General features: G+C 47.8%; 2 protein-coding genes across 10 annotated transcripts; one reads left to right on the forward strand and one right to left on the reverse strand.

Annotated features, from left to right (window-relative positions):
* Positions 1–145: 145 nt before the first annotated feature.
* On the reverse strand, positions 146–9,707 carry LOC118517473 (transmembrane protein 47). 8 transcript variants are annotated; one of them, XM_036063646.1, is made up of 8 exons: positions 9,367–9,697; positions 7,329–7,598; positions 6,978–7,069; positions 6,777–6,855; positions 6,508–6,694; positions 6,275–6,424; positions 6,136–6,198; positions 146–2,584 (listed from the first exon to the last, which is right to left on the reverse strand). In XM_036063646.1, the coding sequence occupies exons 4-8, from the start codon at positions 6,825–6,827 to the stop codon at positions 2,424–2,426; spliced, it is 612 nt and encodes a 203-aa protein (XP_035919539.1). In that variant the 5' UTR covers positions 6,828–6,855; positions 6,978–7,069; positions 7,329–7,598; positions 9,367–9,697; the 3' UTR covers positions 146–2,423. The 8 variants fall into 8 exon arrangements, with proteins under 8 accessions (XP_035919539.1, XP_035919538.1, XP_035919543.1 ...); XM_036063645.1 differs by lacking the exons at positions 6,978–7,069; positions 7,329–7,598 and adding an exon at positions 8,722–9,075 and having other exon boundaries at positions 9,367–9,707; XM_036063650.1 differs by lacking the exon at positions 7,329–7,598 and having other exon boundaries at positions 9,429–9,697.
* A 578-nt stretch (positions 9,708–10,285) lies between these two features.
* Positions 10,286–22,353, forward strand: LOC118517464 (alpha-protein kinase 1-like). 2 transcript variants are annotated; one of them, XM_036063633.1, is made up of 5 exons: positions 10,286–13,717; positions 13,790–14,972; positions 15,167–16,320; positions 17,086–17,128; positions 19,826–22,353. In XM_036063633.1, the coding sequence occupies exons 1-5, from the start codon at positions 11,744–11,746 to the stop codon at positions 20,566–20,568; spliced, it is 5,097 nt and encodes a 1,698-aa protein (XP_035919526.1). In that variant the 5' UTR covers positions 10,286–11,743; the 3' UTR covers positions 20,569–22,353. The 2 variants fall into 2 exon arrangements, with proteins under 2 accessions (XP_035919526.1, XP_035919525.1); XM_036063632.1 differs by having other exon boundaries at positions 15,167–17,128.
* Positions 22,354–24,334: the final 1,981 nt, after the last annotated feature.

The raw sequence follows: 24,334 nt of genomic DNA on the forward strand, positions 1-24,334 counted from the left end.
CCACTCACTAATTTTAAACTTCGTTAATATACCGTTCACTTTTCACCCGTTACGTACGCCCGGTTGCTTAATGCCCTCTTCGGGACGTACACTTGTGAAGTAATTATTTTGCGATTGCTAGCGTTTTTTTTTTTTTGTTGTTGTGGTGGTAGATGGTTAGTAGTTAATAAATTAAATACCTTAACTTAGAACGCATGTACTAACACGCCTTAACGGGTTCATCGTCTGTATCGCCGAGAAAATGAGAGACCGGAAAACTAAATTTGTTTCTGTCTTTTGGCCCCGATTCAAAAACTTGCTTCTCGCCGGCTTTGGTTCTTTTGGATATTTTGTTTGTGTGTGTGTGTGAGTTTCATAAAGTAATATAATTTTTTCCCAAACATCGGAAACAACCAAACGGTGGGGGGTGGGGGGATGGGTAAAAGAACTTGGTTTTGGTGTACAATCGATATGTTTAAATTATTTATTACAACGTCTTCTATGCGTGTGTGTTTGTTGTATGTAATGTTATACATGTGTAAATGATAGATGATGAATTCATTCATACGGCTATATACACAATTGACACGGTTACTAAAAGGCTGGTGGTATTGCTCGGTCGCATGCGACTAGGTTGCAAGGAGGTCCGATCGCACGCAACCTTATCTATCAAATCCGATACAAATCCCGTGCGTCCAGATTGCATGCGACTGAGCAACGACACTAGCCTAACCAAACGCAAAACAACTACTCCCTGGCCGATACACACTGTTCTATTTCAATTTTTTTGTTCCTAATGCTCGAATGCGAATGGACTGAACGGGGGAACGAAAGGGAAAGCTACGTTTAAAAAAAAAACGCTTTTCCTCTTTTTGCTGTAAAGGTTCCTCTTGCACACCCAGACAGAGTGTTTGTTCGTGTGGCGTATGGTTTACAAATGGAGGAAGATGATGCTTAAAATGCTTTTCACCTACTACTAGTGGTGCGATCGTTAACACCAGGGATGCTCCTACCAGACTGTGTTGAGACCTACTAGCAAGTAGGTTGGATTAGTATGATCTTTCCGTATTTTTTTTGTTCAATTTTTCGACGCTCATTTCGTGTGTTCGTGTGTCGGCATTGTTATAAAAAGAGTTTTGAGATTCACTGTGCCGTATGTGTGTGTGTGTGTGTGAGGGGGGTTTAAAAAGGGGACAAAAGAAATAATTAGTTACTGTATATCTGTATCTATATATGTATATATGTATATATATATATATATATTACATGAGCTCATGATATTCGTTTAAAAACCGTTTGAATATTCAATGCTAATTTACATGACAAGAATTCGCTTTGATTTTAATTAGCTTATATATGTATGAGTGGTTTCGTGTGTGTGTGTGTATGTTTCGATTATTCAATCGGAAGGATGGGGACCCTCAGCCTGTCTCCGTCTGCCGCCTGCCAAGACAATATTCGCTTTTACCATGTTAGTGTATGTGTGTGTTTGTTTGATTTCCCGATGATGCTACACAATTCCGTGCTATAACACTATATGGATACCGTGTATTAAGCATACGCTTTTGCTGTTGCTGGTTATATATATACGTCCTAGACCAACTCTACCAAAGAAGAAATAAACGCTGCCCGATCGTTTCAAGAGAAAAAACAGGTGTACTAACGCCGTTCCGCGTGCTTGCTACGTTCTTGTGTGCTTGTGGTTGGGGTTTTTTTTTGTCTTTGACTGTCGAATTTGTTGTTACTAGTAGCTCCACGCAGCGTTCAGTGGTGCGCGGGATCGTATGTACAATTTACGTTTGGCGTTCTGTCGCAGCTTTCTGGTAATTCATTAAAAATTTTTTGATCCGCCTGTAAAGCTATCGCTCTAGCTGGGTTTTACAGCAGCAGCAGCAGCAGCAGCATGGTAAAACAACAAAAAATAAACAACTCGTGCAAAAGTAATAGAGATTCATAATAAGCGAGGATGTATGGCCATAAAGTGGTTCAATAAATACTACAGTCGCGTGTCGTTTTTAGCCTTTCCCGCAGCTGCTGCCGCTGCTGCTGTCCCGATGTTTGTGTTCAAGGGGAAGGGGGGGGGGAGGAGTGCGGACTATCGAGATTTTAAAACGGATTTCTCGTTCGGGCCCATGGACATGGCATAGTGATAGCCACAATTCTGTCCTGAATATTCGGTACTACTGCGCCGAAAGTAAGTGCATGTAAGAAGAATCGGATAGAAACGCTGTGCTGGCTGGTTTCGTTTGATTTTCGCCAAATGCGCATTTGCTTCGCCGCGCTTGGGGGGGGGGGGGGGGGGGGGATGCTGTGAGAGTTATTCGGTTACGATTGCGACAGATTACACTGCTGGACCGTTGATGGAGCGTGATTTTAGCGTGTTCTTCTCTTGAGTTCTCTCCTATTGTCTAAAGCACAACGTCGGGCAGAGCGTGTGCCCTGGCCTAGTCTCTTAACGATGCGTCGTGTACAATTTTCCTTTCCTTGTAGTAAATCTCCTCCGACTCTTTGTCGCACAGCAGCAGCACGACGGCACCGAACAGAAAGATTGCCGCACCCCAGCCGACACCGTACGCCCAGCCGAACTCCCAGACCAACCGGTTAGCTACAATAGAGAGTGAGAGAGAGAACATCAAAAATGTAATATGGAATATGAATGGACAGTCACATGAAAAAATCTGACACGTTTTGGGCAAACACTCTAGGCTTCGTGACTTCCAATAAGGGGAAGAAATATAATAAAATTTTCTAGTGTAATATTCTTCAAAAGGCTAAGGCTAACACAAGTCGCACGCAAGCTTTCGTGAAAGTGCACAGTGGAATGAGAACATGACGAGAAAGGATAAAATGATTTTAATTTAAACTGTTGTGTTAAGTTGTGTATATGTAAAGCATTTTCATTTGGCGTGGCAAAATGTCGTTTTAGTTGTAATATAATTTTCTACCAATTTTTAGATAAAATTATGAATATTTAACTATTTTTTTATCAAGTCATGTATATCAATTATTGTTATTAATGCTAAAAAATACTATTTTATCTAGTTTTTGTGTCTTCTAGCAAGTCAATAAACTATTTAGTAGGAATGTACTGAAATAAAAAAAAAATATTCATTTTACAAACATGGATTAGTAATTGATTCAAATTATAATTAAACTTGTTAAACCCATTAAAAAAGTTACTAAAAACTGATAATATGTCTAATGAATACTTTAACAAACTTCAAGGTTTTCACATCATTCTAATAAACGTCATTTACTTAGAAAATCAAGATATACATTGACGGAGAATATAATAGTAAGAATATTTTTATATCCAATTGTCAAACGTCAATTGTCGTAACGTTTACGAGAAAGCGCTGTCCTCTGGTGTACGACTACACATTAAACGGTTCTGCTATTGTCCGCAAAAGCTGTGTTAGGGATTTAGGAGTACTCCTCGATGAGAAGTTGAGTTTCCACCACCAGCTCGAACACGTCATCACCAAGAGCAACCAACTGATGGGTTTGCTAAAGCAACTTGCTCGCGACTTCACGGACCCGGTCTCCATCAAGACGCTCTACTGCTCCTTGGTTCGATCGGTGCTGGAATATGCCTCCTATGTATGGTGGCTATCTGCTGCTCGGCCCCTAGCCCGTTTGGAATCCGTCCAGCGCAAATTCACCCGGTTCGCGTTGCGCTTCTGGAGGGTCCAAGTGGACTACGACGCACGCTGTGCGCCTTTGGATATCGAGTCGCTGAACCAGCGTAACTGCAACGCCCCGAGACTATTTGTTGCGGGACTTTTGGACTACCGGATCGACTCCCCAACACTACTCTCTGGGCTCAACTTGTACGTCCCAACCAGGCCGCTTCGCCCAAGGACGCTGCTTGACGTAGAGGATCGCCGAACCCGGTTTGGTACCTTTGATCCCTTTCTCCGTATGTGCCGTGAATATAATTGTATCAGTAATCGTCACCAACCGGACATGTCACGCGCTGCGCTTTTAAATTTTATTCAATCCGTCCGTCCTTACAATTGTTAAGTGTCTTAGCAATTAGGCTTCAAGGGGATCCTGTGTGGCCCGTTGAATTATAATGACAATAAACAATAAACTATTAGCCTATTTTCGCCAAACAGTTAACGGATTTTAACAGTCGTTAAAAGTTCATTTTTGTTAAATCAAATTCATCCTGTGTTCATTTCGGTTCAAAATTAACGATTGTTCTAGCAGCATACGACTAGCCGTTAAAACGAAATGTGAAACTCATATAAAAATTTCCAGCAGTAACATAAGCGCCTGTTACTTTGGTTCGCATACGCTTTTGAACGATCGTTTATGTAAACAACGTCTCAAAAAAAGTTTAATTGTTGTCAAATTAGTCAACTAACGAAACGACGATCGATGCGGTCGTCGTTGAGGACTAAACCCATAGATGTTTCATAGTCTAGAAATAATAAAAGCAGACGCTTGTGAGCCCAGTGCATTCAACCGGGCCCCATAAATATCGATAGCGATTGATCTTCCCCCAAGCTGGTTGCTGGATCCTGGGTGCCTCAAGAATTAAGAATCTCGAAAGAAATCACAAATTCGTCGCGCTATCCGATGTATTAGCAGCCACAAACTATAGCCTAGATATCATTCGAAAAAAAGGAAGGTTTCCTGAGACCTCATAGCACCAAGGCTTGTGGGACAGTTAAGGAGTGATCCAATTTGAAAATTATCCTTATCTTCTGTGTCCCACATCATCTGCTACCGCACTATACAGAGAGACTGTGGGAGATGACAAGACAACTGCATTGAGAAGGCAACCAACATGATGATTTGCTAGAGGAGATCTGATAACCAGCCTAGATTGTCTCCATCATGGGGAGGATTAGATTGACAGGGCATTACGAGCTTTTTCATGGCATTTCGTTTACTCTCATGGTGAGCTCTTGACAACCAGAGACCGGACAAATGCACAGATGCATTTGTCTCAATAACTTTCGTATTACCCAAATCAATGAATCCGCATATCAGTGTTGACCGGTGTAATCAAGGTCCGATACCACTGTGCCTCCTTCTATCGAGCGAACCCTTTAGTAACATGTCAGCGAGTAAGGATCGCAGCAAGCTTGTCTAAGAAGAACGGTCTTTAACTGGAGTCACATTATTTCGTTGGTTAATCAAAGTTTACGTGTGCTGTAATCTTTTGTCTCGAAAGTCCATAGGATGATTTCGTGCAAATACTTTTCTCCCCGAATAGTGAATGTGGCCCGGTCACAGGGACCTGCGCTACGGAAACTCCCGGGTTTGTTGTCCTCATTATATATAAACCTTTTTTATCTTGATTTTCTACAAAAGCATTTTAGTTAATACAGGAACAAAGTTTAGAAATGAATCAAAATAGTTCTTTCCTAGGCTGCAGTTGAAAATATTGTTTTTCCCTTTTTTCTTGTTCTTCTATGGCACTACCTCCACTAAAGGTCTCGGCCTGCCATTTCTGACTCTCAGTTGCATGATGTTACACGTAACGCATATCTCTTTGTACCGTAAGAAAAAAAAAATGCGCTCGCACCTCTCCTGTTGAAGAAGATCCAGGAATCAGTGGAGGATTAACGGAGTAGGCTTCCGCCAGGGACCCCATCGATGAGGAGGCTTCGCCGGTGGTGAGGAGAACTCACTTATTCCTACCACATTCACTATGCAAAATCAAGACCACACCGAGAAAAGTGGGTGATCTCATATAAGGGAACTTTCCCTTGCCTTGAATTAGGCGCCCCGTATTAGGCGGTGTAAGGATGTGAGGGCCTTGCTGGTAGGTGCCCGTGAGATAGGACCTCTCGGCCACACGTTAGCAAGAATCTCCGTATTCTCCTCAGGCCCAACAGAAAAACAAATTATTCTGGCTTTTACATTGCTGCTCCTCTCCTCCTCTTGACACTCACATCGCTTGTACATCGGTTACTTTGATTACTACCGAACGGGGAACGAACGGCGGTACCGAACGGCGATGGTAACCATGGAAAAGTAAAGCAGCGTTAGCCCTTTGCAGAATTTGCATAGGGCTAGTGTACGATAGTACCTAAGCCAAACTTTTAAATAAACGTTCTATTCATCACTTAAACCAAACCCGAATCGAGTATAGCTACTACTAGCAGTTTAGGCATACAGGGGGTTTTTGGTTCCACTTACCAATGTTCAATTCGGCTGCAAAGCAAATCGGGTACAGGATCACTGCGATCAGAAGTGATATCACTGAAAGTACACAAAACAAACCACAGAACAGCCTTTAAATGTGCTGCCATTCTCTACTACGCCAACCAGTACTTACGTGCAACCATCATGATCAGCACTGCTACACGGTAGAACTTGTACTTCAGGTTATGATCCTGCGTACGCAGCCCCAAGCCGGTCAGAAAGGTGGCCAGCGCGTCGGTTACCAGCGTGATAATGCAGAGCGCTGCCGTTGCCTTAATGTACGCTGCAAGTACCCGATATAAAAAAAAAAAATCATTATAAAGCTGAACCCTAACCTCACCGTGGCGCGCTTTAGACGAAACTTACCGACATCACGGCTCGGATAGCATCCGGCCGGATCTTGCAGGTTGAATGGCAACGGCAGTTCATAACCTTCCTCGATGCAGTGTACGAACAGTCCTTGGCGCCAACTTTCCGCCATCAGCCAATCGGTGGAGGTAAGTGCTAGGATCATCAGAATGATAACGATGACACCGCAGATGAAGGCAATAACCTGGGGGGGGAGTCAAAAGCAAACCCACATTACATTAGGAGGTTCGTATATGACGTTTTTTTTTTATAACCGAATGCCTTACCTTCAATGGTCGCGTGATGGTGACTGTTTCAATTGTGGTCGTTGGTGCCATTTTGTCCGGCGAAGGTCCACGTTTGGTGCTTTTGGAATGCGTGGGCGAGGGGATAAGAACACGCATTAGTTAAATGTCTTCGAAAGGACGTAAAGTAAGCCAAATTCGTGCAATTTTTCTCGAGCTGTTTTTCTTTTTGCAGCAACTCACCTCACACCAGCTTTAAACTGACGCAGAAATTATACGTATAGGGGTTGTGTTTGTTCAAGAAGCGTTCCTTTCTTACGGGATGCTTGCAGCGGCTGCACTCCATGCAAGAGGTAAGCAGATCCCACGGGCAGATTGGCAGCAGCAGGCAGGTTATGGGGTCAGCGCGTCAAAGAAGCATTAAAAGCAATATGAAATACACACAACTAACTCGCCACACCTCAACGCACTGCGCCACAACGGTTATGCATTGATAAAACACAGAATGACTGATTGATTGATTGGTGTATTGTGTGTGTGTGTGTTTATCTGTCTGTCTGTCTGTGGTGGGTTAGTTAGGATGCGTTCAGTTACCGACTGTGTGGACGTTCCGTGGTGGGGTTAGGTGCCCGTTATGGGTAATCATATAAATAAACACGGCGACAAAAAGGTCACAACCGCAGCACGGAGTCTGATGGTACACGCCGGTACGAAGCAAGCGATGATATTATTGGACATTGATTAGTTCATTCCCAGCGGTATGGGTGAATGCATCGGGGATGCTGGACCGTCGATACTTGTTAGTCGATTGCAATATGCGCCCGTATCCGTTACAAGTTAGTCGATGAAAAACCCGTTCCAAACCTATATGAAGATAATCAGTGGTTAGTGATGTTTTTTCAAAAACATAAAATGATTCTATCATGGTGGAAATTGCGATTTTTGGCGTTGTTCCTCGAAGAGTCGAATTTGATAAGAGCGGTGTTCTTCCAACCCGCGCGAAAAACAAAAACCATAATGAGATGCCACAAACTGCCTTAACTGCTCCTATTCTCATGTGCCGAAGGTAGGTGTTTGCCGATCGAACTTCTCTTTTCCCCCACCGGGAACGAGAAAGAAAGCGCTAGCTTTCGACACCAAACATCGCCCTAAGCTAAGTTCTATTTATATTCAAACTCTTGGGACGGTGTTAATTTGTCCGCCCTTGCGTTACGCCGATTGAACCAGTTTTTCCCCCTCCCAGCATAAACTATGTGTGCCCGCGCTATATCACACACGCAATATCAATCGACATTAGCAGTTCCAATGTTTATGCTTCCCTAGCTTCTTGGAGTATGTGTCGGGGTTTATGGGGTATAGTATTTGCTAAGCGCCCATGCATCACGACGACGATGACGACCATCGACCATCATTTTCATTGGTTCTACAACCCTTAAGAGGTCCTCTGTTTGGCCTGGTATCCATTATTACTGGGCTTTCTTGGCTTGAGTTTACCCGTAGCTGGATAGCCAATGTCCTCACTACGAGCGGAGTACGGATTCCCGGGATGGGATTCGAGCTCTCCGGTCCTGTCGTGCGAAGACCGGCGCGCGCTATCACCTCGATCACCGGACCGCCAACGATATCCTTGCGTGACAAAAGGTGAATGATTTGTGTGTGTGTGTGTGTTTATGGTTTTGTTTTACAAGGGGATGGAGGCAAATAGAACAAACTGTGGACGAAATGGAAATTTGGTTAGCATGGACAGTTTCGTTTTCCTACGAACTATACAAACTATACAAACATACCACCCGTTCTTATCACCCTGCGATGTGCTCCTCCCGTCCATTGCAAGGGATATTGGGGTGGGGTGGGAAAATGGGATGTTTTTGTATCGGTACACACACACAAGCGCGCACTCACTCACAAACACACAGTAACAAAAACACACAAGCACAAGAAGGTGGGCGAGAGCACACATGCGTAAGGTTGAAACCGTTCGCTTTACCTTTCCTTGAAATAGTCCAATGTAACCGATTCGGTATCGAACTCACTGTAGTCGGGCAGTGAATCGCCATCGATTGACTGCACACTGTGCAGCCCGATCTCCTTCTGATAGTAATTATCATTCCTTGCCGTATAGTTCCTGGACATCTTGCGAGCGAGATAGAACGGGGTGCGCTCGGTGCTCGGTTAAAAAATCACTGCACAAATTAATTGATTGTTGACGCGAGACTGACCGGGGTCGCAGCAACACAGCCGCGGCAGGCTAACACAGACCTTTTCAATTTCGTTTTTCTTGCTCTCACCCGCTTGCGGACGGGGCAGTTGGGAAGGTTTTGCGTTTGGCTATAAATAAATACTGGTGTTTTGTCCTTTTATGAAGTTGCGTTATAAATAATACCTATTACCACTCTACCCGCCACGGAAACCCTGCACAATCCCTCTCACAACTCTTCGGCCAGCCACTTCTTTCAGCTAGCCAGCGAAGAAAGAAATACCAGCAAGAAAGGAGTGTGGAGAAGAAAGAAAAATGCAAGCAACCAAATCAACCCAAATACAACCACTACAAAAGCGAAAGCTTCGGGTTCGCTTTCTGGATTCGTTGGAAAACTTATGGCGCGATCGTTATGTGCAAAAGAATGATTATTACCGATTCGGGGGTTTTTTGTTGTTGTTGTTCTTTGCGTAAAAAATACACTTTCTTCACGGTACCTTTGTTGAGAGCAATCTTCTCGTCTAGGCGAGTTTTGACTTTATAAATAAGACCAGGCAGATCGCACCAAACACTTCACAGCCGTGGTGTTTAGATGCAGCGGTTGAAAACTGCACTGTGAGTTTTAATTGCACAGGAGGCAGGGAAACGTGGATGCGCTCGAGCTTACGTGAAGAAACGGCACGGAAAAGTATTGTTTTGATTTGCCTTCAAGATAAAGGGATCTAAATTGGAAATAAAATTTTGCCAAGCTACTGAACGACCAGCTGTAAACACCAAGCAAAACAATCGTATGAATTGTTTTTTCAAGCAAATCAAAATTATCCCCCTCTTTCGATGAGGCCTCAATACAATCCTGTTTTGAAATGGCGTAAAAGGCTGTTTTGTTAATAGTGCGATTTTTGTTATTCACTGCTATTAATTAAGTGAGTTACGTTCTGTAAGCAATTAAATGAAACCAAAATTAAAGTAATGAAATATTTAGAACGACATCACGGACAAAAAGCAACAAAGATTCGATTTTTTAAATTGCATTGAAATATTTCAATCGGCCTTTTTTATAGCATTGTAAAACAATTTTCTTTTCTCATCTATGAGCCATTGAGAAATTCTTGTTTTGTGTTAACAAAAAGCAAACTTTTCCAAACTTGCAGTAGTTCAAAGCAAATCGGTTCAAAAAGATAGAAAACGTACTTTACAAAACTCTGTGCTGACGTTTCAACCTCGTCCTATATGTGCACACCACCGCAACCGAAAGTCAATATAAAATCAGCCATTCAGCAAAAAGGCCTTTCAGCATCGCTAGCGGCCAAAAGTGGCAGATGACAGTTGGCTTTTCGTGTACGTATACGGCCGTAAAAGAGTGTACGTGTGCGCTGCTGTGGGTTCCGCGTACGGCGATTCAATCCATCTCGGTAGCCGCACACCAACACACCGTTGAACGATACGCTGACAGGTAACTTGCAACCGAAATCCAATATGAAGGCAACGCAAAGTGTCATTTACGACATCTTCCTCTATGTAACACCTTCGGCTTTGGGACGGTTCCACTAATGAGCGATTTTCATGAGTGCAGAGTTCGGTTTTCGTGTATCACGCGCTGTTGTGCCCGTCGTTCTCGTCGTCGCTAAGTAAAAGGGTTCTCCCCTTTGCGGACGAAACGCGGTACGCGAGTGGGTGCTATTTTTTTTTTTTTGCGGCGAAGAACTGCTCGGCCCGTCGACTGGCCCAGTACATTGTAGAGTGCATCGGTGCAGGGGCAGCAGCAGCAAGGGAAGCCGTTATTCGTACGTAGTTTTGTGTGCGTCCGTCGTAGTTCGTGGGAGTAGCGAAGGTGAGCAGCAGGAAGTCCAGCACTGTCCAGGGTTTTGCTGAAAAACAATAGACATTCTGTGATAAAGCAACCAGCTCTAGAGCGGAGACTGACGAAAGGAGTGTGTGTGTGTGTACGTGAAAGTGCGTGTGTGCGCGAGTAGGTGGCAGCTTTTGAGGAAGAACTCCAATTCCAGTAACCCTCTCTCTCTCGTACCGTGCGTCTTTGAGCGTGTGCCTGAAGTGTTCCGTGTGAATGTGTGTATATAGATAATTTAATGTGTGTATGTCGGGAAAACTAGCCATTTCATCGTAACAGCTTCCCCCTCCGGAAGCGCCGTCCCCTGCTGGGGAGGGTGGAAAAGCAGGCAGAACTAGGGACGAGTAGGTCGAACTGGAGAACCTGGTCCTGGACATTGCCTTTTTTCCGGTTGGCGAACCCTAATCCGCGGAAGGAACGGGTTTAGATATAAATGTGTGTATGGTGATTTAGAGCAACCTCTAGGAATGTCTGCCTGATGATGATGCGTACGAACTAATACTCCACCACTGGTAAAGCGAGTAGTCTCTTTGTTGCATCGGGCAAACATCGGGGATTCGTAAAAGTTCATCCATAAAAAAGAGGAGAAGAAAAAACGAGTTTAAAAAAAAAGGAAGGTGAAATCGCTTGTGTTAGCAACAAACTGCCATTGTTGCTGTTGTTGGTGTTGACAACAGGCCACCATCATTCGTGAATGACAGTTGCGAGAGTGAAAAACGCTGACAAATAGTAAGCTGTCCCGATTTCTCGTATACATCACTACACTTGTGCGTGCCTCTGTGTGTGCGGTTGTGTTAGAAAGGATAAAGGAGTTTACGGAAACTGTAAATTGCAGCCCGAATCGATTACAAAGAGACTTTGCACAGGAGGTACAAACGGAGTACGGAGTTTGTGTGTGTTGGTGTGTGTGTGTGGCTGGAGTACGCCACACAACAAGTAAACGCATTGGGAGGGAGGCACAACATGTCCGATTCGGCCTCCGATACGCTTGAGGGTTCATCATTCCATTCCGTCAAGGGTGCACTGCTAATGGACGACGTCGAGCTGTACGGTGCCAGTCGCCGTCTTCGTTCCCTCACACCGAACGCAATCGGCAAGGCAGGCGGTGGAAAGAAAGACGCCACGGCTGCGGCGTACGGCGGTGGCGAGATCGGCGGTGGCTCATCGTACCAGCAACGCCGGGAAGCACTGTCACCGATGGGTGGCGATTCACCAGCGGCGGGCGATGAGGCAGAGGGAGCAGCGAACACATCCACAGCGGAGGGAGGATCGAATGATCGGGACGGAACGCCACGGACCCGTTACACGGTTGCACAACTGTTGGCGCTGCGCGATTCGAACCTTTCCAAGGCGCGTCCCCCGTGCATGGATGATGCCAAGTCGGAAAAGCACCTGAAAATGATTTCGATGCTGGTACGCCGCTCCGAAACACCGTACGACGAGGATGGACCGAATGGTGGACCCGGTGGCGGTAACGGTGGATACGGCCGCAACCGATCATCGTACGGCATTGGAGGTGGTGGCCCGTTGGGCGGCGGGCTTGGTGCATCCGGTGGCGGTTCCGGCGGGCTAATGTCGGGCAGCGGTAACGGCGGTCTCGGTCGTAACGAAATGCGTCGTTCGGTCGGGGGAAGCGGTGGCGGTGTCGGTATGGGAGGCGACCCAAAGGAAAGACTGCGCAAGGAGGAAGGCATCGTGCTGTCGCCGCAGCGTCGCTCGTTTAATATGGGCTGTCAGATGCCATCCGCACCATCATCCTCATCCGGTGCGGGCAATCTGGGTTTATCCGGAAGTTTGCTACGCTCCGATCGTGATATGCTTGGGGGTGGTGGAGGTGGCGGGGGCGGTGGCGGCGGTGGCGGCGGCGGCCCCCGAGAACGTCGCATCGGCAGCGGACGTATTATGACGCGCGACAGCATGTGGGAGTATCGCATGGAGTCGGGAGATTATCGGCAAGGCGGTGGGGGTGGCAGCGGCGGCGTCGGTGGTAATGCGACATCAGCGTCCGGCGGATTCCGCGATCGGGAAACGATGCGTGACGGGGGGAAGGATGCGAAGGAGGGCCCACGGGGCGGCCGGAACAGTGATGGGCGCAGTCTGCAGGATAAAGACTATCACGAGGAAGGACGCGGCGGCGGTGGGTACGATAGGGAATCGCGTGAACCACGCGATCGACGGGACCGCTGGGACAAAGCGGATAATGGGCGAGGTCCGATGCGTGGCTTTCACAAGGGCGGCGGATCTTCATCCGGCGGAGGATACGGAGATGGGCGCGGTGATGGATCGTATTACGGCTACAACAACAGCTACGGATCGGGCAATTACGGATCGAATAGCAGTAACAGCAACAGTCACCATCATCATCATCACCATCACGGTGGCGGTAGTATGTCGTACAACGATCGTAGACGGTACAACAGTGACAATGGACGCGATAACGAGGAACCGGAATGGTTTAGCGAGCCGACATCCCAGCACGACACGATCGAACTGCGCGGTTTCGACGAAACCGTTTCCGAGCATGGCAGCGAATCGGCCGGCGAAACGAATGCTAACGATTCCGGTTCTTCCGATCATCAAGCGGAACAGCCACAGCAGCCATCGGCTGAAGCGCAGCCAATGAATGACGAGGTTGATGCCGAGGGCACCGATGAAGCCCGGCTCTCTGGTAACCGAAACTGTGAGCAGGATATTCTGAAAATGATCGAAGGCGTGGAAGATTCTGACCGACCGAAAGCGGGAGGAACCGCAGTGAACGAGAATGGCATTCGAAAGGGTGGTGAACGAGGCGCGTCAACGCCATCGCAACCGTCGGCTGGCGATGAACTGATCAGCGACGATATGCGGCTGATGGAGGAGCTTTGCGGCTTTCGCGATCGGGTGCTGAACGAATACAGTGCTATGGACATCCTGAAGAACACTTACTCCACCATGATGGTGAGTAACGAATATTTATCAACGCGAAGCACATTCTTTACTCTTAATCGATTTGTTTGTTTGTTTTTGCAGATTGATGTTGATGGAGGTAGCCGAGAGTCGCGTTTTTCACAATTTTTCCGCCAGGACAACGATAAGGGAAACTCCTCCGAGACAAAAACTACGCGCAGCCGTCAAAATTCGCTTCACGCAGATATTGACAAGATAGTGAAGGAGATAGCGACGCTCGAGGAGAGCACAAATGCGTCCTCTGCTGCCTGTAACAAGTATTTCGCACCCATCTCACCGGCTGCCACATCGAACTCGTCGCAGTCATTCCTCGAGCTGTTTAATCGTTCACCAGCGATGAAAACCCATGCACAGCTGGCGCAGCAGCAACGCCAGCAGCAGCAGCAGCAGCAGCATGCCGCTATGCAGCACTTCAAAACGATGATGACCGATGCAGAGGCACAGCAGCAGCAGCAGCAGCATCATGCCGCTATGCAGCACCTCAAAACGATGATAACCGATGCTGAGGCACAGCAGCAGCAGCAGCAGCAGCAAAAGCAACAACTTCACCACGAACATCAGCAGCAGCTGCAGAATCGTAATTTGCAGCAAATGCTAGGTGTAACTGGTGGCAGTGCGTCCTCGTCTTCTGCTACACCGCCGGTCGGCGAGCGTAACGCCGCACCGGTACCGCTTCCAATGCCCGGCTTAGGCTCGATGCCCAGCCCAGCCAGCCACCTAGGGCAGGTGCACAGCGTGGAGGAGCTGGAGGCACGCTTCCGGCTGTCGGATTTGGGCAGCGATGCAACGAGCGCCGGTTCCGGTACCGGTGCCGTAAGCGGTCGGGCTTCCGTTGCGAACGAACCATTCCCGGAACCGATGGCGATCGGTTCCATACCGCGACTGATTATGCCGGGTAACGATCCGGCCCTCGGAGTGATGCATTCGCAGCAAGCCGCCGCTGCCCAGGCTGCACCACAGCCAATGGACAGTGGGGCGGTCCGGCAGCAGGAGTTGATTGCATTCAAGAAGTTACTCAATCAGATGAGTGAGAATCAGATGAATGGTGTGAGTCCGACGGCCGCGCCACCAGCACCCCCACCCGCCGTGCAGCACCCTAATCATCCGGCGCATCCGGCTCATCCGGCGCACGCCGCCCATATGGCTGCCGTGGCACAGCATCAGGGTGGACAGGGTCCGCATCAGGGATCGAACTCACTGCCAGCGATGCTTCAGATGATGCATATGGCGCCGATGCCGCATCCAGGTAAGAGGACACCTTGTTTACGTAATCTTTATGAGACATACTGTTGATGCGATAACGGCGCCGGTCTTCACACGGCATGAGATTTAAAAGTAAATAGGTTAAAGCTGGTTAGAATAGAACTTATTTGGCCTTATAGGTTGCTGTTTTGCTAATACTGATAGGCTTGTGTTTCCTTTACCTTCCATCCGGCACAGGAACCGATCAACGTCACGCCGAGCTGCTGAAGCGCCCGGAAACGCAAAGCCTGATGATGGCTGTGGCCCGGGGCGAAGTGACCCAGCACAGTCTCTGGCAACAGATGGCCAACCCAGCGACGGCGCAATCGCACCGCGAAATCATTTCCGCCGTACTGGGTGCCGTTAACGGTGGTTCGCGTGTCGTTTCGCCCAGTCTGCTCCTCAATCCGAACAGTATTCAACCGCCGATGCCAATACCGATTCCACCGCCCCCAGCAGCTCCACCCGGTGCCAACGCCAACCTGCTGTTTCATCCCAAGCAACAGGTGCGTCTTTCGCCGCTACCGAACGGGATGCCGCAGCGCATACCGTCTCCGCGCGAGCTGCAGTACCACACGCAGTCCATCCTGCAGAACGCGCTCATAAGAAAGAAGTTGGAGGAACAGCGTGAGAACTATCGCAAAAGACAGGAGCAGCAGCAGCAGCAGCAGCAGCAGCAACAGCAGCAACAGCAGCAGCAGCAGCAACCGCCGCAGCAGCAGCAGCAACCATCACAGCAACAGCAACCAACTGCACAGCAACCATCAGCTCAACCGCAGACCCAACAGCAACAATCACAGCAACCGGAACAAGTGGCGTCCCAGGAGATGCAGATGAAGCTGAAGGAGCAACCGCTAAATCATCCGAATCCACCATCGCAACCGATGCAAAACTTCCCGCACCTTCCCCCACTGCCCCAGCCGGAACAGGATCCAGCGATGCAGCATCATCCATCAGCCGCCGCGCCCGCAGAATCATCACCGGAGCAGCGCCATCCGCAACATTCCAACGTTGCTGAGCAGCAGCAGCAGCAGCAGCAGGCGCAACCTACACCATCCCAGGGACAGCCAATGTCCGGTGGAGGGCCGGCAAACGTGGTCGACACTGCTGCCCCATCGTCCGTCCTGCTGAAGCCAGGTCCCGGCGGCCGTATGATCAACTGCTCCACAGCAAACTCGATTTCGCCCTCGAAGCAAACGATCCTGCAATCGCAACAGGTTGCATCGCCAACGCCGTTAGCATTTACACCGACCTCGGTCCTGCGCAAGATGACTGCCGCCCAGGACAAGGACCCGGACAGTGCGATTCCGCATCATTTGCAGCAGCAGCAGCAGCAGCAGCAGCAGCAGCAAGCTCCTCCGTTACCCCAGCAGCAACTGTCACTTCCTGCTCATCAGCAACTGATGCTTAACGAACAGCAGCAGCAGCAGCAGCAGCAACAGCACATGCCGCATGTAGACAACGGTCGTATGGGCGTAAGCATGTCTGCGCTGCTGGAAATGCAACATCACCAGTACATGAAGCAGCAGATGCATTTGCAGCAAAAACCCTTCCCGATGCATCCACATCCCGGTCAGCATCCCGTAATGCATCCGATGCAACCGCCGCAGCCACCAGGCACGCAGCAACAGTCACAATCGGGACCGTTCCCAACCGAATCTCAACCACCGCAGGCGGAACATCAGCAGCAGCAGCAGCAGCAGCGTAATATGCCCGGCCAACCGACACCGTTCGGGCCGCAAACTGCTGGGCCCCATCCGCCGCCGCCGCTGAACATGATGCACCACCACCATGCGCCGGGCGTCCCCGGTCAGAACCATCTGCCGGTAGTGCCCGCGTTACTGAATCCGATGAACCCGATCACGTCGATCCCATCGTCGGTGGTTGGTGCGATGCGAAATATGCAACCGGCGATGGCGAACAACATTCCATGGAATATGAAACAATTGCAGCAGCAGCAGCAGCAGCAACAGCAGCAACCGAACATTGCACAAGCGCAACCGTCACAGCCGACTGCTGGGCAGCAGCCACTGCTGCCACCGCAACTTGCCCAACAGCAGCAACAAAATCAACCACCGCCGCAACAATCCCAGCAGCAAGCGCCGACGCAGCAGCAGCACATTGGTATGCCGAAACCGCAGGGAAGACCTATTTTGAAAGGTAAGTTTGAATATAAGTTAGAAAGCCCCCACCTTGAAGGGCTTTTGCTATCCGTCCTTCCCAGCATGGTTTCATGCCCAGACGCTTCACCCTGTCGAATCTTATGTCTCTGATGCTTGGATGTGTTTCCGCACTTGATTGCTGGTGAGCTCGACGGGCTCGACGTCATTTAGGCGTTCGATTGCTTGCCTCATAGGCTGCTGTTGGATAAATTGGAACGCTTCTGAAGGACCTCACTTACAGGGGGTCGACGGTGTGCTCTCCGATCCTTTCGTAGGCAAGTCAGGGGTTCCTCAGGACAGCATCTTACAGGGTTTCCGAGAAGAACTAACGATGTGCGAGCCATTTCTGGGCAATGGCTAGGATGAAGTAAACAACTGCCAGGTAGAACTGGTGATCTGTTGCCCTTTCTGGACTATGGCCAAGTTGATCTAGACACAGGCTAGGTTGAAGTGGACGATGACCAGGTTGAACTGAAATGTCAAATTTGAAACGATTGCTGAAGCGTTCGCAAACGGTTGGGGTAACGCTTGATTTTAAAAAATATTTAAAAATGACCGGTAAAAACCATATTATTTGTAATAAATTTTTTTAAAGGATATTGATTGAAGAGAACGCTTAAATTGCAACGCAGCTCGTAAGTAATTATAAAATTATTATTTGCTGCTCTTTGAGCATGTTCCAATGTTCAAACACTTTTTTTTTTGTAATGTTGTTTTTGTTTTCCAATGTATTATTTATTTTTCTGTAAAATATGCAAAACAATAGTTAAAAGAATCCGAGTCATTGACTATAAACATAAACTCCAACTGTCATCTTCTGTCAAAAGGCAAAATTTATACAAGTAATGAAAATATTGTATTTCTACATTACATTTTCAAAGCAAGCCGCGCTTTCTGATCACAGTGAGATATTTTGAGTTAAATTACAAGTGCAGTGAAATTGAGCAATATACGCTAAATTTAGGTGAGTTAAATAAATATAATATCTTGAAGCAAGCCATTGCAAATTCTAATGCTCAAAGCGCAGCAAATAATAATTTTATAATTACATACTGCATTGTAATTTAAGCGTTCTCTTCAATTAATATCATTTAAAAAAATTATTACAATTAATATGGTTTTTACCGGTCGTATTTTAAATATTTTTTTAAAATCAAGCGTTACCCCAACCGTTTGCGAACGCTTCAGCAATCGTTTCAAATTTGACATTTCAGTTCAACCTGGCCATCGTCCACTTCAACCTAGCCTGTGTCTAGATCAACTTGGCCATAGTCCAGAAACGGTAACAGATCGCCAGTTCTACCTGGCAGTTGTTTACTTCATCCTAGCCATTGCCCAGAAATGGCTCGCACATCGTTAGTTCTTCTCGGAAACCCTGTAAGTCCTTTACTGGTTTTGCCTTTCATCTCGGACTGCATCAGGTCGCTCCCTCCCAAAGAATGTATGTCGTATGCCGACGATGTCAAGCTCTATCTACCAGCTCGGTGGCTCATCACACCCACAAGTCACTCTGGTAAAGGACCTTTGTGTGTCCTTGTCCTCGAGCGAGCCAACAAACGATTGGACCTCATCACCCGAATGGCGTCTGAGATCCGTGATCCGCTGTGCTTGAGGGCGTTGTATTGCTGCCTATTGGGTCCGTCCTATTTTGGACTACGCCAGCGTCGTTTGGTCTCCAGCAGGTGGAGCACTTCTATGGATAGGTTGGGCTGGTTACAGCGGAAGTTCACTAGAATCGCCATAAGGCACTTCCTAAACGTCGTCCCAGTGCTGCTTCTTCTCCAGACCGGTTGGCTTAAAAGATCGTCATTGTCAGGCGCGCAGGCTATTTAATGCCATCATTTATGTCCCATCCTACCGCTTGCGCGTTCGCCCTCCGCTTGCGACGCTCGCGGTCGAAGTGAGTTGAGAGGAGGTGCCGTAAAAAGCCCGTTTTGACACATGGAAAGAAGTAGAAGACCAGCACCAGTTTGACGTTTACTTGACCGCATTGAATCAGCTGGTTATATGTGTTGTTTATCATTTTCGAAGCAATAACATCATTATATGATTTGTTTTCTTCCATTCTGCTGTTCAATATCGTTCGGAAAGCTTAGATCAAGTGAAGAAATCAGGATATTGTAGTGTGTCAGTGCTATCTGAGGTGATTCTGTATTATATTTATAACTGTTTTTGGTGGTAACGATTCTGCACTTATATGGACAGGGCAGCTGACTGTATCGGCGTCATAGACGGAGCCGGTTTGCATCCCCGAACTATTGGAAGATCCGAGATATAGGATCATTCCACTTTTTTGCCGATCTGCAAGCAAAAATTCATCAAGAGCACAGCAGATCGAGCTTAATCAATGTATGCTAGAGATCGCTTGCTTGACCAACAAAGAATGCTTGACCGCAGTTTGTTTACATTTCAGTCAAGTAAACGTCAAAATTTTTTTCATGATGTCCGACCGAGAAATCGCTATTCCGACACCTCCTCTCAACTCACTTTGCTCGCGGTTATGGGATGGAAAGCAATTTTATCCTCCATTTGTTACCCAAAAGTTTTCACGGTTCAGTTTAGTTATTTTTTTATGAATTTCAGAGAGAGAAATGGAGTTAAATTTTGATTTGGGAATGAGAATGGTTTATAGGATGCAGAATCGTCTTAACTCTTGCTAACATAAAGCTTTTTGAATTAATTTGCTCGGTAATAGGAGGAAGTGGAAATGGCGGACAGGTACCACCCCAACTACAACAGCAACAGCAACAGCAACAGCAGCAGCAACAGCAACAGCAACAGCAACAACAGCAGCAGCAGCAACAACAGCCACAGCCACAACAACAGCAAATGCCGTTGCTACATACAATGCCCCAGCACGGTCTATCTCCTATGAACTTTGCCGGCAACATGGATTTCCCGCAGCAACCATTTAGCAACAATACCAACCGTAGCGGTAATCCGATACTTGGTGCGCATCATCCGATCGCACAGGCACCACAACCGCAGCAGCAGCAGCAGCAGCAGCAGCCGCAACAACACTCGCCAAACATCATCAGTCCCCATATGCAGCAATTGCTGCACCAGCAGCAGCGCCATCAGCAACAGCAGCGTGCTATCCGCAATCAGCACGTGCAGCAGCAGCACATGGCGATGGCACCGCAGCAACCGTTCCGACTGCCTGGTGGCATGGCCGTCGGTGGTGGCGGTAACGGTGGTGGACCCAACCAGCAATCCCAACAGCAGAACGCACCCGCTCCGGCCGGCGGTGGCGTTATCAACTACAACCGGGATGGAGGGCTTTCCCCCACCAGCAACCAACTTGCCCGCTGGTTCTCGCCCGAACTGCTCGCACAAGCGTCCGCCGGTAAGCTACCGTCGCTTAACATCGGGCAGGCGATGAGCCTGGAAGAGTTCGAGCGCAACATCCAACACTCATCGACCACTGTACATAACTAAGGTTGAGAGGGGTGGATAGGGGTGGGTCATGGGACGGTTTAGGGGGTTTCTTGATTTGACAAAACCGGGCGAGGAGGAGGCTCTTGATGCTAAGGCGCTCATGGGCGACCAAAATATTTTTTTTTCTCTCTTTTACCACATTTATTTATATTATTATTATGATTATTGTGTTTGCTGTGTAAGCTTAATTTGTCTGATTCGTTCATCTCCTCCCCCGTATGCGATATACGTGCTTGTGATAATAAGGTCACACGTACTCTAGTGCTTAGGTGGAAGAGGAGCTTCACAGTTGTATTCCGTAAGGGGAAGTAATCGCGTTGTGTCAGTAACGGACGGTAACGAAACAAGAGCAGCGAGTAGTGTTTAGTAGAGCTCCCCCCACCCCTTAGAGCTGCGGATGGAAGGATTCAACCTTTTTCGAACTTCAAGAATCAACATCCTGAGAGAAGAACGATGAAAACCAGCCTCTCTAGAATACAATTTACATAACATACACACACACAAAGGCAACCTGTGTATGTTGTGTGTGTGTGTGCATTAGTATCATTAGTGAGAGACTTTTAAAATTGACGCCAAAGGTGTGTTGGGCAACCTGAAGTAACTTCAATCCCTCTAAAACATCTCATCGTGAATAGCGGACACGGTACATTGTGTTAGTCTCACTCAATACTCAATAAGATTTGGATGCTCTGTCGTCCAATGCTGATCAATATGTCTACGTGTGTGTGTGTGGGAACTACAATGACAAAATCGTTGGCGCTATGCACTATTGCCAGAACGGTATGCCAGATGCGTCCTCCAGAACAGAGCGGACGAACGACGCTCGGTCGACCGTCTCGTGATGACCACACACCACATCGCAAGGTGGCCTCTCGAGGGGTCAAGCTATCTACAGAATGGACGAACACAGCCCGTAAAGTCATTTTAGTCCGTCCAAGAAGTGACAGAAGAACGGCATCCTCGGTGAAGCGCTACAACAGCCTTGATACCGGACTTGATAAGGACCGGAACCCGGGGGATGATGCACCAGGTTTTGACGGACGACGGAGCCATTTTGCATGGCTAGCTTTACATATAGCTCCCTGCTCTTGAAGATAATAATTTAATTTGATTATTTTTGTATAATTTGAGCTTCTCTCCCTTTCCCCCTCGCTCCTGAACTTCAAACTACTTCTCTCAACCCCACACCACCACACCGCCAGTCCATCGGGAAGAATCCTTTTTGTTCCGCCGGCGCCCGGGCGATTGGAAGTATTTGAACAGAGTTTCAAAACAAAAACAAAAAAAAACGGTGTAGGTTAGGCAGTTTTTTTTGCACCTTCCACCTTCCGCGCCTATTATTGCGCGCCAAATGGCTAAATCTGTGGGAGCGTAGCTACTGTGTGTTCGTGTGTGCTCTGTGTGTATAATAATAGTAAGGAAGGTTGAAGGAAAGCTCTGGGCGCGGGAGCAAAGTAATAAACACAAGATAAAACGATAAAACCACACGTTAATTAGACACGGCAGTAAGAACGAAGAAGATGAAATAGAAGAAGAAGAAGAAGAAGAAAAAGCTAGTAACTAAATGAATGCTCCTGACGCGCGAAAACAAAAAAAACCCCTCCCCCCCCCCCCGGACTACTACTATTAAAGCAAGAGAGGGTGATAAAAGAAAAAAAAAAACTAGAACCGTCGGCTAGGCTTAAGTGCAGTTCGAAACACGAAACAGCTGATTAAAATGTATGATTGTTACTCACAACAAAAAAGCAGAAAACATAATAAAAAAAAAATCATTGTAAAACGATACCATGACAGAGAGCGAGCCAGCCAGGCCCCTGGGTAAAGCAGAACCCCGTTTCCTTTCCCGCTGTACGAACGAGAGAAAGTGTGCGTCGCGAGGCAAGCTTTCCTTTAAGCTGGAGAAGCTTTTTTTTTCCGAGAAGGCAACAGAACCAAATTGGATTGGATTGGTGTTTTTTTGCAGTCAAGCAACAAGCTTTCGGGTGCTGTCGTCGTGGCAAGGAGAAGCAACCGAAGCAGCAGTTGAGCAATTTCATGCTAGTAAAGGGGGGGAAGGAACAAGGCCCGCAGAAAACGGGCGCTGTTGTGACTGGGCTCGATCGCTACGTGTGCATTTATTTGATAAATAAATGTTTCATCTTATGAAAAAAACATTACGAGAAGAATTTCGATTCAAAAAATGCATCCATTTTTAATTCTTTCCCTCGCAAGCATGCTTCAATTTTTAATGACCGTCTTCTACTGCTTCTTTCCTTCCCTGCTCAACTCGTGTGGTATCCATTTGCCCTCCTTTGCCGTATCATGCCCTACGCGGTCAGCCAATGATGATACGGCCTGCCGAGTTACACCAAGCAGGGCTGCAACCTCCTCCTGCGTTTGGCAGAGATTTTCCTCCAGTAAAGCCGTCTATTAGTCAACCCAATTAGCTCGGTTAATGGGGTAGGATCCGAGACTCCTTTCGGGGTTACACAGGCTCTCCTACCCAACTCCTATTCTGTCACGTCCTTGGTAACGTTCCCCACCACATATCCCAGCTTGGGTACACGGGCCTGTCCCAACCCCTTGGGCGGATGGTGGAGCAAGGTTAAACAGGAGGTCAACCAGACGTTAAACCGAACTGCCATGAGGCACTCCAGAAGTACCTGGGGGCTTGAGCGTAGGGCCAGTCACCCTGCCTCAAGTAACCTATCGACTACGGACAGCAGTTGGGCTGATGGGCTCATGGAACGTACGCACTCTCGACAGAGCCGAAGCCTTGAAGCAACTTGATGACGCGCCCCAGCCATACTGAATATGGACCTCGTAGCTCTGCAGGAGATCCGTTGGTTAGGGAATGGTGTGCATAACAGGCGTGGCAGTAACATGCTACACGATATTTACTTCAGCTGCCACGACCGCCACCATATCGGCTTCAAGGCCTATCAATGATAGGCTATGCACCCTGCGCATTCTTCAACATCAGCCTCATCAACGTACACGTCCCTACCGAAGATAACGATGAAGAGGAGACGCACCTGTTCTACGGCCGCCTCACAAAAATCATTGACCAGTCTCCCGGGCACGATGAGGGACTCCAATGCAAAAGTCGGTAGGGAGCCAATGTACCGCCAGTACATTGGAAGTCACAGTCTACATGAGCACAGTTACAACAATGGTAGTAGATTGGTCCAGTGTACCAAGTTTACGCGCCGGGACATTCACACAGCTACGTGGATGTCTCCGGATGGAGCCACTTCCAATCAGATAGACCACGTGTTGATTAGCCGCCGAAGACAGTCGAGCTAGTTGAACGTCAGAACGTATCGAGGGGCCAAAATCGATTCCGATCACTGTTTGGTTGGCTTAGTGATTCGTTGCCGAATCGCCCGTCCCCGCGCCAATGGGCGCGCGAATTCAACACGCAGGCTCGGCTCAACACGGGCTCCCTATAGGACAGTCACGTGCGCAGAGGAATACTCACGGCTCAGGAGAGAAGAGAAAAGAGTTCACCGCACCAAAAAACAACTTTGGGAAGAGCAGCCGGTGCGGGAACTTCAAGAAATCCGAGTGCGTTACGGACCAGGAAGAAAGTTTTGCCAGCAGATAGCAGGTCGCCGAAACAACTTCAGACCTAAGGTGACCTGCTGTCGGAATAAGGATCGGGATCTGGTCAGTTACCAGCCAGAGGTCCCCTGTCGCGATGGGCTCAGTACTTTGAGGAATTGCTCAATGATCAGTTCAACGAACAGCTAGAGGCACCACTAGCAGATGATATCATGCTACTGCC

Source organism: Anopheles stephensi, chromosome X, assembly GCF_013141755.1.
Source record: "Anopheles stephensi strain Indian chromosome X, UCI_ANSTEP_V1.0, whole genome shotgun sequence".
Taxonomy (NCBI): domain Eukaryota; kingdom Metazoa; phylum Arthropoda; class Insecta; order Diptera; family Culicidae; genus Anopheles; species Anopheles stephensi.

Bases quoted from the DNA above. Each gene is read 5' to 3' on its own strand.
- LOC118517464 (XM_036063632.1), top strand. From the start codon at position 11,744: ATGTCCGATTCGGCCTCCGATACGCTTGAGGGTTCATCATTCCATTCC. The intron at 14,973-15,166 runs GTAAGAGGACAC...CATCCGGCACAG, and splicing joins GGCGCCGATGCCGCATCCAG to GAACCGATCAACGTCACGCC. The intron at 17,129-19,825 runs GTAAGTTTGAAT...GCTCGGTAATAG, and splicing joins GGGAAGACCTATTTTGAAAG to GAGGAAGTGGAAATGGCGGA.
- LOC118517473 (XM_036063645.1), bottom strand. From the start codon at position 8,867: ATGTCCAGGAACTATACGGCAAGGAATGATAATTACTATCAGAAGGAG. The intron at 6,425-6,507 runs GTAAGTTTCGTC...GGGTACTTGCAG, and splicing joins CTATCCGAGCCGTGATGTCG to CGTACATTAAGGCAACGGCA. The intron at 2,585-6,135 runs GTAAGTGGAACC...TCTCTATTGTAG, and splicing joins TGCAGCCGAATTGAACATTG to CTAACCGGTTGGTCTGGGAG.